Source organism: Mus caroli, chromosome 8 (genome assembly GCF_900094665.2).
Source record: "Mus caroli chromosome 8, CAROLI_EIJ_v1.1, whole genome shotgun sequence".
Taxonomy (NCBI): Eukaryota; Metazoa; Chordata; class Mammalia; order Rodentia; family Muridae; genus Mus; species Mus caroli.
The window spans coordinates 19,153,233-19,165,404 of NC_034577.1; the positions used below are offsets into that span (position 1 = coordinate 19,153,233).

Consider the following 12,172-nt stretch of genomic DNA (forward strand, 5'->3'; position numbering starts at 1 on the left):
GAGAGGCCCATTGGACTTGCAAACTTTATATGCCCCAATACAGGGGAATGCCAGGGCCAAAAGAATGGGAATGGGTGGGTAGGGAAGTGGGGGGTGGTATGGGGGACTTTTGGGATAGCATTGGAAATGTAATTGAGGAAAATACATAATAAAAAAAATGAGGTATGAGCAACATTTTTTTTCTTAAACCTTGAGAAAAGGCATGCATGCATAGCAATTTTCTTGGAAAACTTTCTATCTTCCCTATAACTTTTTTCTTTTAATTTCAGTTTAGTTTCACTTCTTAAAAGTGTGGCCCAGACTCTTTCTCACCGAGGCTCTAGGGTAGGTAATATAAACCCTACACAACAATCCAAGAATAACATGAATGTAAAAGAAAGCAAGCAATACCTTTTCCAAATAAACTGACACATTGGTCATTGAGAGCCTGGCATCTTCCATTGTAGCAATATGCAGATCCCAACCTGCACAAATGGCCGTTCAGTGCAAAGGTGTCAGGAACACAGTGGCTAGAGGATCCATCGCAATATTCTGTGAAGTCACACTCTGGGTCAACAGCTTTTCTACAGGGCGTGCCTGCTGCTGACAGCTGGGGACAGGAAAACAGACCAGGGGCTGTGAGTGACTATAGGCATTTGCCAAAGAAAATGGCTAAACATGGCTGGTTGTGGCTACACGAGATTTACCCAAACTAAGAGTTCTAGAAAGGGAGAAGTCAGGTAAAAACACCCGCTGGGATGCATGGAGAAGGGCAACTCTCCCGGATATGCACAGATCCTCGCTTGCAGCCATTACGCCTTATGCTCTACAGCGCGTGCACATTCCAACTTGAGCAGCACAGAACAACTGTTCCTACCTATGATGTTGACAAGACCCCGAATCCAGTTTCAGCCTTGACTCTGACTAGCTTATTTGTGTAAGAGATATATAAAGAATCTCTTTTATACTTGTAAACTAGGAATAGAAATCACATTTTCTTTAGCAGGAAAGTGCCTAGAATAAAGAATGATTAATAATGTGTACACCGGTCCTACCACCAATATTCCTTATTTCCAGAAAACAAGTTTCTTTCTGCATAGTTCTAATACATTTTTGTGACTGGTTGAATAAATTTCTCATCTGCTGCCATCCATAATAAAATTTACAGTGTCCCAATGTTGACTTATCCATATATGTTGAAAACAGAGACACACATACGCATATATATATGTACACACACACACATACACACACACACACACACACACACACACACACATATATATATATATATATATATATATATATATATATATATATATGCACAAGCACACACATGTGCATGTGCAGGAATACACACACATACATACACATACACTATAATCATCTGAAATTGAGTCAACATTTAATAAAGGACAGATAAGTAAAAATAGTGCCTTTTAAGTAATGAAAGAAAAAAATCTTAATTTAGAATTTCATATCCTAAACATATATGTCAGAAAGGAATGAGAGGATCAGCAAGATGCCTCAGAGGACAGGAGGGATGCTGCCACACGTGATGGCAGGAGTTCAATACGTGGAAGCCTCACGGTGGGTGGAGAGAACCTGCTCTTACAAACAGTCCTCCGGCTTTTGTGGCAAAGACATGATAATAATTCACACACACACACACACACACACACACACACACACACACACACACACATGATAAAAACTAATGAGAAAGAAAGCCTTTCTTGGGCAAATAGTAGCTAAAAGAATTCATTCTCAGTAGACCAGAACACAAGAAATAGTAAAAGATGGCTTTCAAGTTCAAGAAACATGATGTGATGGATGGACTGTGGCTCAGCGGTAGAGCACATGCCTAGTGTGTACTGTACACAGGGTGGTGTGTGTCTCAGTGCATGCCTAGAGTGCACACAGGCTAATGTGTAGCTCAGTGCTAGAGTTCAAGCCTCGCGTGCACACAGGGCTGGAGTGTACGTAACTCAGTGACAGCAGTTAGTAAAATGATACTTAAGAAATCTTAATAGAAAAAAAAAAGTAAAACAAAGCTGTAAGCTGTATGGTTTTACTTTTCCTTTAATTTTCCCAACAACCATGAGTACCACATGTGGGAACTTGGATCACCCCATTTACTTTGGGAAATCGTTCTTCTATTTTCCTAAGAAGTTCCATATCCATTTACTGGAGGATTCAGCAGGCCCCACTACAACAACAGCTAGAAGTGGTTGTTAATATTTTTGTGAGAGCAGAATTATAAAAGTAGAAAACAGATTGGTGAGTGTTAGGGACTGTGGATAGATTGTGGTGTGTGGACAGTGGTGTGTGGACTGTGGTGTATAGACTGTGGTGTGTGGACTGTGTGTGGACTGCGGTGTGTGAACTGTGGTGTGTGGACTGTGGTGTATAGACTGTGGTGTGTGGACTGCAGTGTGTGAACTGTGGTGTATGGACTGTGTGTGGACTGTGGTGTGTGGNCAGTGTGTGAACTGTGGTGTATGGACTGTGTGTGGACTGTGGTGTGTGGACTGTGGTGTGTGGACTGTGGTGTATAGACTGTGGTGTGTGGACTGTGGTGTGTGGACTGTGTGTGGACTGTGGTGTATAGACTGTGGTGTGTGGACTGTGGTGTGTGGACTGTGGTGTGTGGACTGTGGTGTGTGGACTGTGGTATGTGGACTGTGTGTGGACTGTGGTGTGAGGACTGTGGTGTGTGGACTGTGGTGTGTGGACTGTGTGTGGACTGTGGTGTGTGAACTGTAGTGTGTGGACTGTGGTATGTGGACTGTGTGTGGACTGTGGTGTGTGGACTGTGGTGTATAGACTGTGGTGTATGGACTGTGGTGTGTGGACTGTGTGTGGACTGTGGTGTATAGACTGTGGTGTGTGGACTGTGGTGTGTGGACTGTGTGTGGACTGTGGTGTGTGGACTGTGGTGTGTGGACTGTGGTGTGTGGACTGTGTGTGGACTGTAGTGTATGGACTGTGGTGTGTGGACTGTGGATGGGCTGAGTATGGACTGTGTGTGAACTGTGGTGTGGACTGTTGTGTGTGAACTGACTACCTAGAAGCAAGAGGCCTTAGGAGGTCATGGAACCACTCACCCTTGAGGAAGTTGCTGGCTGTTGTCCTAACACCTAGAAACTCTCATTATCTGAGTCTCACTGCACTAAATTAGATATTTCTAGAGAATTTGAGCAGATGATGGTGCAAGCCTTGTAACCCCAAAACTCAGGAGGATGAGGCAGGAGGATTTCAGGCTTTAGGTCAGCCTGGGCTACAGTCTAGGAGCCTATCTAAAGACAACCCAAGGCCTGAGAATGGGCAAGGGCCCGGGTTCAATCTTCAGCACCACAGAGGTTGAGAACGGTTGGGGGAAAGGAGTCTGTGCGCTTTTTATGGACTGGTGGTTTGCAGGAACAGGAACCCTGAAGTACTTTGCATTCTGCAGCTTGCCTTCTCTCTCACCCAGCCAGGCCGTGTTAGGGATGCTGTGTTAGGGATGCTGCTGTATCTCTACCTCAGCTTATGCCACAGTTGGTTGTGTTTCTGTATGATAATCAAAGATGCCTGCCACCAGGGCTGGTGAGATGGCTCAGAGGTTAAAGGCGTCGGATGCCAAGCCTGGAACCCGAGTTCCATCCCCAGAACACACATGGTAGAGGTAGAGGACCTGGCCCTACCAGTTATACATACCTCATAACATGCGCATGTACGTGCAAACCATTTTGGCTGCCCACAGCCTGCCTTTTGCTTACCAATCTGCAAGGGCTTTGCATAGCACATGTTGTGTCTGCTATAATTTTCAGTCATCATTTACCCGACTTTATGAGTTATCTGACTTTTGGCACGTTCCATAATGTAGCATATACAATTCATTCTGTCTGGGGCATTTAGATCAGTTGGTTTCCATACCATAGAGTAGGAAACACCGGTCCAGAGACGCCTTTTTAAGTCCATGGTACCTTAGCATGGACTCCCTCCTACTTTCTTTGTGTTATTCCATGTTGACGTGGTCCATCTAGTCTTGTATCACAGGCTGAGGCTTCCCTTTGGTAAGTGCCACCCACTCACCTCACACGTGGGCATGCAGCAAGCTCCAGATCCACACTGTGCTGAGCCTTTTAGCCTGCACGTTTCATGGTCGCAGCACTCTTTAAATTGACATTCCTACAGTTTCAGAAGAAATAGGATTCCGGTCAGGACAGGACTCCCCCTCCCCCAAATACACACACACACACACACACACACACGCAAAAGAACAAACAGCTCCTTCCTTCCTTCCCTTCCTTCTCCCCTTCCTTTCTCAGACAGACTACTGTGTAGCCAAGGTTGCTCTATCATACAGCAGAGGACACCAGTGGCAAGCCTACCTGCCTGCCTCCACCTCCCAAGTGCTGGGATTTTAGGAGAGGGCACCACCACTTCCAGCTTAATAACTCTCTCGCCTTTGTCCCCACTTTAATTCGAATGCTAGGCTCCTAACTACATTCAATGAGGCTTCACCCTCATCTGTTTTTATTATTCCCAGAATCGCCCAAAGCAGATGTAATGGTAAGAACTAAGGGAACAGCACTGGAAATCAGTTGTTGAGACATAACATCAACACTTGGTTGATTGGCTCAGAATCTACGGATATAAACTATGTTTTTGAGGGAACTGTGACTTAACAGGAGAAATGCAAACTTTCTTCAATTCTCTGATTTGTTTGCTGTCCATTTCTACTGCAAATGAAGCTAAACGTTAGGAAATGCAACCAGGACACATCATTTTTTCATGACCCTCTCCCTCCAACAGTATCAGTCATGGCCTCTATTACATAAAACACCTACAATTGTTAAAAAAAAGTAATAACAGAATATAGAGTCTGTATGTAATGACAGTGTTTGGAGGTTTCTAATGTCATAGCTATTTGCATTGACTCTATATGACCCCCATATCTCTTGATTTTTTCCACCAAAAACACTTTGGTCCCTCTCCTGTCTGCTCTGGTAATTTCAGGTCATCCTGTTTGGCCTTTACTGTCTTCTGGATGGTTCTTACAGAACACAAAATAATGGACCAGTATTGGGGGAGGGGGATCTATCAACTTTAGAGTCGTGCTATCTCAGAAGGTCACAGGACATTGCAAATCAGTTGTAGATTTTGTCTATACACTAGGGTTGATCATTAGGGGTATCAGTATGGAATGGGTCTCCCTGTTTTTAATTAGATTGTTGGATTCCAGAAGAGGAATGTAAAATGACAACATTTAACTATATTCATCAAGACAGGCTCGGTTGGTATGGTAGGAAGTAAGGCACAGAACACAGCTAGCAGTCTTGACCTGCAGGCAAGAAACTCACTTAACGGGCAGATGTGGCTCAGACATTTGCTTAGAGTAACCAGGGCAACCATACCCAGGTGTCAGACACTGCAGTCTTTATTGGAGACTGCTGGAAAGAATCGAGAGTCAATCTGATGGTTGGACTGACTGGACATCCAGCCTTTTTTTTTTCCTACCTATCAAGTATAGACCAGTGTTTCCTCCCAGACACTACCTGTTTTTTTTTTTTTTCTTTTTCTTGTAACTGCTCTGTAACTCCTTGACAATCCCACACTGTGTTCTATTCATTCTTTATATCCTTCTGAGTCCCCTTCTATCACATCGATGACTTCTGCTGGATAATTACTCTCTGATGTTAAGGACTCCTGTGATTAGGTTAAGCCTACCCACGTAACCTTATTAGGGATGCTGTGAGGTTTGTAATCTTATTTCTGCCTCTTTCTTTGTCAACTGTTATTGCATGCACATATGTGTGTGTGTATGTTTGTGTGTGAGTATATATAACCTGTTGTGTCTATATATTGTTACTCATATGTATGTCTTCAGGGCTGACCATTTGGCTCTAGACAACAAATTGATGTGCTTTTCCAGGGGAGAGCCTCCTCTCTCCATGGCAGCTCAACTGAGTTGCCCGTAGTTCTTTGTATAGTCGTATGGCCTCATGGGACAATTTGGCATGTTCCTCAGTGTCATCCTTGTTCAGTGCTCACGTGGGCAGTCATGTTGATGATACTTTACAGGTGAGACTTCTAGTGTCACTAGGAGACATGATCTGATCCTCCGGCTCTTGGAATCTTTCTGCTCCTTCTTCTGCAGTGTTTCCTGGGCCTTAGGTACAGGAGTGTTTTGTAGATGCATTGGGACTGGACTCCACAACTCTCCATATTGATTTGTTGTGTTTTTCTATTACCAAGTGTCTATCTACTGTGAATATAAGTATCCTGGATGAGCTAAGACCACACATATCTGTGGGTATAAATAAAAATGTTTATAGGTTGTTTAGGATTATGCTGGTTTAATAGATTAGTGATTGTAGATTCTCCTCCAGATCTCGCTGTGATCTCACTAGCACTGATCAGTTGGCTAGGTTTACTGTTGTTGTGTGGATCTTAAGTCCAATTAGAGAGCCATTGGTTACCACCAGGCCGTGTGTGCCACTACTGCACGCTTAGGGTTATTGTGCCTGGTTGGCCATTGATATGATTTATAGGTATCAAAGCAGGGAAGGCCTGACAGTTGCCTCCCTCCTGTGGAAGCTTGCATGGCACTTAGTGGTACCACAAAAGCTAGTCTTCAGGCAAGCTCCAGCTCAGGGACCCCTGGGTTCTGTTTTTGAAGTGTGTGATATCATCATCAGTAGGGACTTACCTTACCCCTCATGGTAGTAACCAAGGGCAACAGCAACGGGTTGCGTGTTTGCAGAGTCTCTTAAGAAGATGGCCCTTACAAAGACCTCAAAGGGAACCTTCTCATGTCTGCTACTAGGGTTTCTGTTAGGTGGTCTTTGGCTTTTAGAGAGGGCTCTGTCAGCCACAATGAGAAAAGTTGGTTAAAACTATGTTTATTTGTACACAGTTACATGTATTATAGGTTGGGGGTTTATTTCTCTTTCTCCCTTTCTTTTTGTAAATAATTTCTAATTTCCTTGTGTCCTTTCCAGTCATGCATAGTGATTTTTTTCTTCCCTCCTTCCTTCTTCCTTATTTATCTCCCTCCTGGAGCTAAGTATTTTTTTTAATCCATAAGCTGAACACTTGAGAGATGCTCAATAGTTTTCAGAACCACCAAGCCCACTCTGGTAAGTGCTAGAAACACTGCCATGGCTCAGGAGCCACTCACCCACCCACCTAACAATAAGGAGTACAAACATCCTTCTGCAACAGTGAACATGGAAGATGTGCTACAAGAGTAGTGACCATCAGCACAAGCCTGATGGCCTGCGATTGCCAGCCCAGCCGGCACTCAGGAGGCAAGGGGGGACCATGAGGTTAATAAGAGGCTGTACTGTAAAAACCTGCATGCAAAGAAAAGCTTGTTTATAATTCTAGACACTCACATAGTAGCTACAGACTGCACTGCTTCCTTCTCTCATTAAAGGCAGCAAGCAACGGTCTTTTGCCAGGGCACCACATTTAGCAGCAGGAGAATGCAAAAGGACCGCAGTGTTGCATATCAGCAAAGTCAAATAGCCTTTGGAAATCCACGTAATTAGAGACCATACAAGAATGGGAGCACACACACTGAATCGTATTTACAGGTCTATCTTTTCTTTTGTTTAAAGTAGAAGATGATTGAATCTTCAGGGATTTAATGGTTTGTAAAGAAGGAGATCAGCTTTATTTATGGGGGGAAAAGATGCAATTCCTGGCAGGGGAATCATGAAGACACTTTATATTACTTAAATGGAGGAAAGTTGTTTAATATTAAAGGATAGTCACTTTTATAATACACTAAATTTGGGGGTTCTGTTAGAGGGCTGTAGTGTGCACCAGAAATCTGACTGATGGAATTATAATGAAGGACACCACTGAATTTAGAAATAATTTTTAAAGACACCCCCAAACTTGTTTGTTAATGAGATAAGACAGCATACTATAAAATTAAAAAAAAAACATTTGAAATAATGAGATATGGGGGGGAATTGAATCAAATTTAGCATATTTCAGTAAAAAACAGAGGCTTGGACCACTGGAGGAACTTGTAATTGAGTAGTGGCCAAAATGGACTTCATACATTCATGCATTCATTCTATACGTTCAAAATATACTTCGAGCTGGCAGGTGGGGCAACGGCTATGTAACCAGGCCCACAGCCCACACTTGTCTTCTCAACTTAAGAGATGCCTAATATACCCGCCGTCCTGACACTAGGGAGACTGAGGTAGGAGGGGCACAGGTTCATGGTCAACCTAGGCTACACAGAACCCTGACTTACAAAAGAAAATCGCAAAAGAAGAAAATCTCAGAAGAGGTACAGGAAAGCAATTCACTTGTTTTAGCCTCATTCTCACATGTCAATCATATGGTAAAGATGTCATAGCCTGCACCCAGTATGCAGCGTGACAACAGGAAAAATGGGACAATGGGCAGATGGGAACAACTGTGGTCAAGCATGGTGTTCACTACTCACCGTCTCATTACCACAGTCACATTCCTCACCAGCTTCCATGATTCCATTGCCACACACGGCTTGCTTTGGTTGCAATACGTGCACATTTGACGGGTCACCAAAACACTGCGTGTCAAATTTTGACACATAGTGCATGTAGTCATGCAAGCTACAGTTGCTAAAAGTCTTCCTCCCACTGGAACTCCTACAGTGAAAAGATATTCTCTGATAAACCAGCCTACTAAAACACCATATCCTGACTGTGCTCTACTGGTAAATCATGTGACCCTCAGGACATGTGACCTACAAGATGGTTCAAAAAAAATGTATACTTCAGTGGAGGTTCGATGTAAAACTGGAGTTGTACATTGCTTCTTTTTAATATAGTCCACAATACTACGTTTTTTGCAAACTGCTATAATTGTACTCTACAATTGGGTTAGACCTCTGATCAAGACCTAATGATAGTCAGGAGTTCTGACTATACAGTACAGACTCCACTCTCTGCAGTTCACTGTGTCTTGTATCTAGTGTACTCTTTCTCCTCTTCATCTCTGTCCATCTGAAGATAGTACACAGTGCCTCTCATTTGTAATCTCTCTCCTTGGACTGCAAATTCTGACTCTCAGGGCTCAAAATACTGTCCACATATCATGTCTACGTTATCATTTCACATAAAACTCATAAAATTTCTTCAAAACTATTTTTTAAAAATTGGTTCAGATTAAATTAAATGTACATTTACAAGAAATGTGATAATTTATAAGTCATCTAATTTGATAATTAACATATGTTTGTTTCTAGAATTGTTCACTCTAAATTTTTTAAACATATTTATTCATTGTTCTTACTGTGGATTGTCTCTGTTGAGTTTTCTAAATAAGGAATCAGAATGCTTGCAAATTAATATTATTTTTCCCCTTCAAATCTGCCCCCAATTTTTATTACACCAAAATAGGAACCAAAGCTGCCAGAACTATTTCGGATTATTAAGTGTGTCTTTAGGCAACAAAGTAGCAACAGTATCATGTGCTTAGATAAGACTTTACAGTTTTCTTCAACATCAAGCTATCTTCCTCTAGTTCCCTGCAATAAGAATATCTTAATAATACTGTGTAGCACTTTCCAGACTCATACATCACATGAAATATTTTATATGATATCTTATTAAACATAACATAATTGTCCAACTTATAATATGGAAATTAATAAAAAGTCCAATATTTATCATATCATGAAGTCAATCTTGGAAGAATGTATGCACAATTAGTCATGATTAGGGGCTGGAGTGATGGCTTAGCAGTTACAAGCTGAGTTTTATACCCAGCATTCCACAGATGTTCACAAACATCTGTAATCTCAGTTCTAAGGGATCTTGGATCTGGTGCCCTCTTCTGTCCTTAGTGGGCACCAAGCAGGCACATGGCATAAAGAAACATATGCAGGCAAAATATATGTAAGATAAAATTAATAAACCAAATACAGAATTTAAAAATAAAATTCATCATAGGAATTCTTACAGTGCTCCCTGTTGCATTATGCATGGAGCGCTGGGACAGGAACAATTACTAATGTCGTCGTCGTATGTTAATCCTATGTGAAGGCCAATCAGTTGAGTGATAACCACTGAGAATCCCTCCAAACCTATGTCTTCTGGATACTAAAATAGAGGCAATTGAAGAAAGAAATTATTATGTAAGAATACAACAAAGGCAAAAGATGAACATCTTTGCTATAACAAACTTTTATACTCTACGTCTTTTTATGTTAAGCATATTTTGTTTATCATAATTTGCTTTGCTAGGCATGTTTATGCTAATTGGCTACTTTAATTTAGTGCAAGTTTTTATTTATGCATTCATTAAAATCAAGTGATATATATATATATATATATATATATATATATATATATATAATAAAAACCCTTACAAAACTGCACATATTGCACACATGTGTATGACTTTAAACAGAAATATTCTATTTGGTATGAAAAAATAAGTAGCTAGTAGGTATACTTCCCATATGTGTAGTATCTAAGTTTGAAATCCTAAGCATTAAAATTTGAAGGTTAAAGCCAGAACAGGTAGGGCATGGGTAATGACTCATAAAGATATAAGAAAGAAGGAATACTAAAGAGACAAGACAAGGAAAAAAATCCCCATAGGGATTGAAATAGTAACAAAAGCCTTCCACAAACAATCAAACAAACAAACAAACAAACAAACAAACAAACAAACCCTCCAGGGCCAGCTGAGTTCACAGCAGAATTCTACCAAACTTTCAAAAAGACTATTCCAAAGAACATAAATAGAAGGAGCACTCCCCAATGCATTCCATGAAGCCAGTACAACATCAATACCCCCCAAAGTAGGTAAAGATGCAACCAATGAGAACTACAGTTGATACCAATGAATGGAGGTTTCAAATCTCTCACCAAAATACTTGCTAACATAACATAGACATAAATAAAAAGATTATCCACATCATGATCTAGTTGGTTTTATCTCTAAAATGTAGGGATTGTTCCATGTATACAAATTGACAAATGTAATTAACCACATTACATGATCACCTTAGTAGATGCAGAAAAGGCTTTTTGGGAAAATCTAACATTCCTTCATGATAAAAATCCTAGAGAATGTAGAAGTAGAGGGAACATCTCTGGGCATAATAAAGACTATATATAAGAAACCCACAGTCAACGTCATCCTAAATGGAGGAAAGCTTGAGGCAATCCCACTGAACACAGGAACGGGACAAGGCTGTCCACTCTCCCCACTCCCTTTCAGCACTGTTTTGAAGCACTCACTGAAGCAACAAGGCAAGAGAAGGAAATTAAAGGAACACAAATAAGGAAAGAAGAAACCAAACTATCATTATCTGCAAATTATATTATTATTATTATAATGTATTGTATTATATTATTCATAAGAAACTCTAAAAATTCTACTTCAGATTCATCAATGTGGCAGGATACAGAATCAACTTGAACAAAATCAGCTGCTTTTCTATAAACCGCCAACAAGCAAACAGAAAAAGAGGCCATGGTCACAACACAATTCACAGTAATCCCAAAGGAAAGAACATGGCATCAAGATGCTACTACTGAAGACATCACATGCTTCAGTCATACAACATGGGGATATCCAGCTGGTAGTTAGCTGGAAGCGTCATCTGTAGTGGATGGCTGTCACAATGTTGGAAGGTACTGTGCACACTACTGGAGGAGAAAATCGATCACCAGTCTCACGCATCAGTCTGAACACTAAGAGACATGTTAATGACCAGGCTGCAAGAGTGGCCCATTAGTGCAATAGCATGCTGGAGGACAAGGGAGAGCACGTGAGGACACAAGTCCTTAAATATGTGTACAGAGCAACGTCCCTAATGCTGTGACACTTTAACATGGTTCCTCATGTTGGGAGGGGAGGGAGACCCGACTGTAAAGTTACTTTTGCTTTTACTTAGCAACTGTGATTTTGCTATGGTTTTCCAATGGTCTTAGGTGACCCTGAGAAAGGGTCATGGACAATTGACCCCCAGAGGGTTCAGGATGCTCTGAACAGGTTGAGGACTGCTGCTGTAGAGGACACAGCAAGCAACAAACAAACAAACAGGTGAGGGAGAAAGTATGGCTTTCAATTCCCAGGGGTAAGCTAAGGCAACTGGAGACTTGTAAATCTCAAGGTATACTCTCTCTCTCTTCTCTCTCTCTCTCTCTCTCTCTCTCTCTCTCTCTCTCTCTCTCTCTCTCTC

General features: G+C 41.4%; 1 protein-coding gene across 3 annotated transcripts in view; it reads right to left on the bottom strand.

Annotated features, from left to right (window-relative positions):
* The window catches only part of Adam18 (ADAM metallopeptidase domain 18), a 67,199-nt gene that overhangs the window by 30,112 nt on the left and 24,915 nt on the right, over positions 1–12,172 (bottom strand). For all 3 annotated transcript variants that reach the window (XR_002378536.1, XM_021169912.1, XM_021169913.1), the window contains exons 11-14: positions 9,937–10,076; positions 8,438–8,621; positions 4,057–4,152; positions 391–589 (exon numbers count right to left, since the gene is read on the bottom strand). Coding sequence is in view for 2 of the 3 variants with exons in the window: in XM_021169912.1 (XP_021025571.1) it covers positions 391–589; positions 4,057–4,152; positions 8,438–8,621; positions 9,937–10,076 (619 nt within the window). In the remaining variant the exon portion in view is untranslated. The remainder of the gene's footprint in view (positions 1–390; positions 590–4,056; positions 4,153–8,437; positions 8,622–9,936; positions 10,077–12,172) is intronic.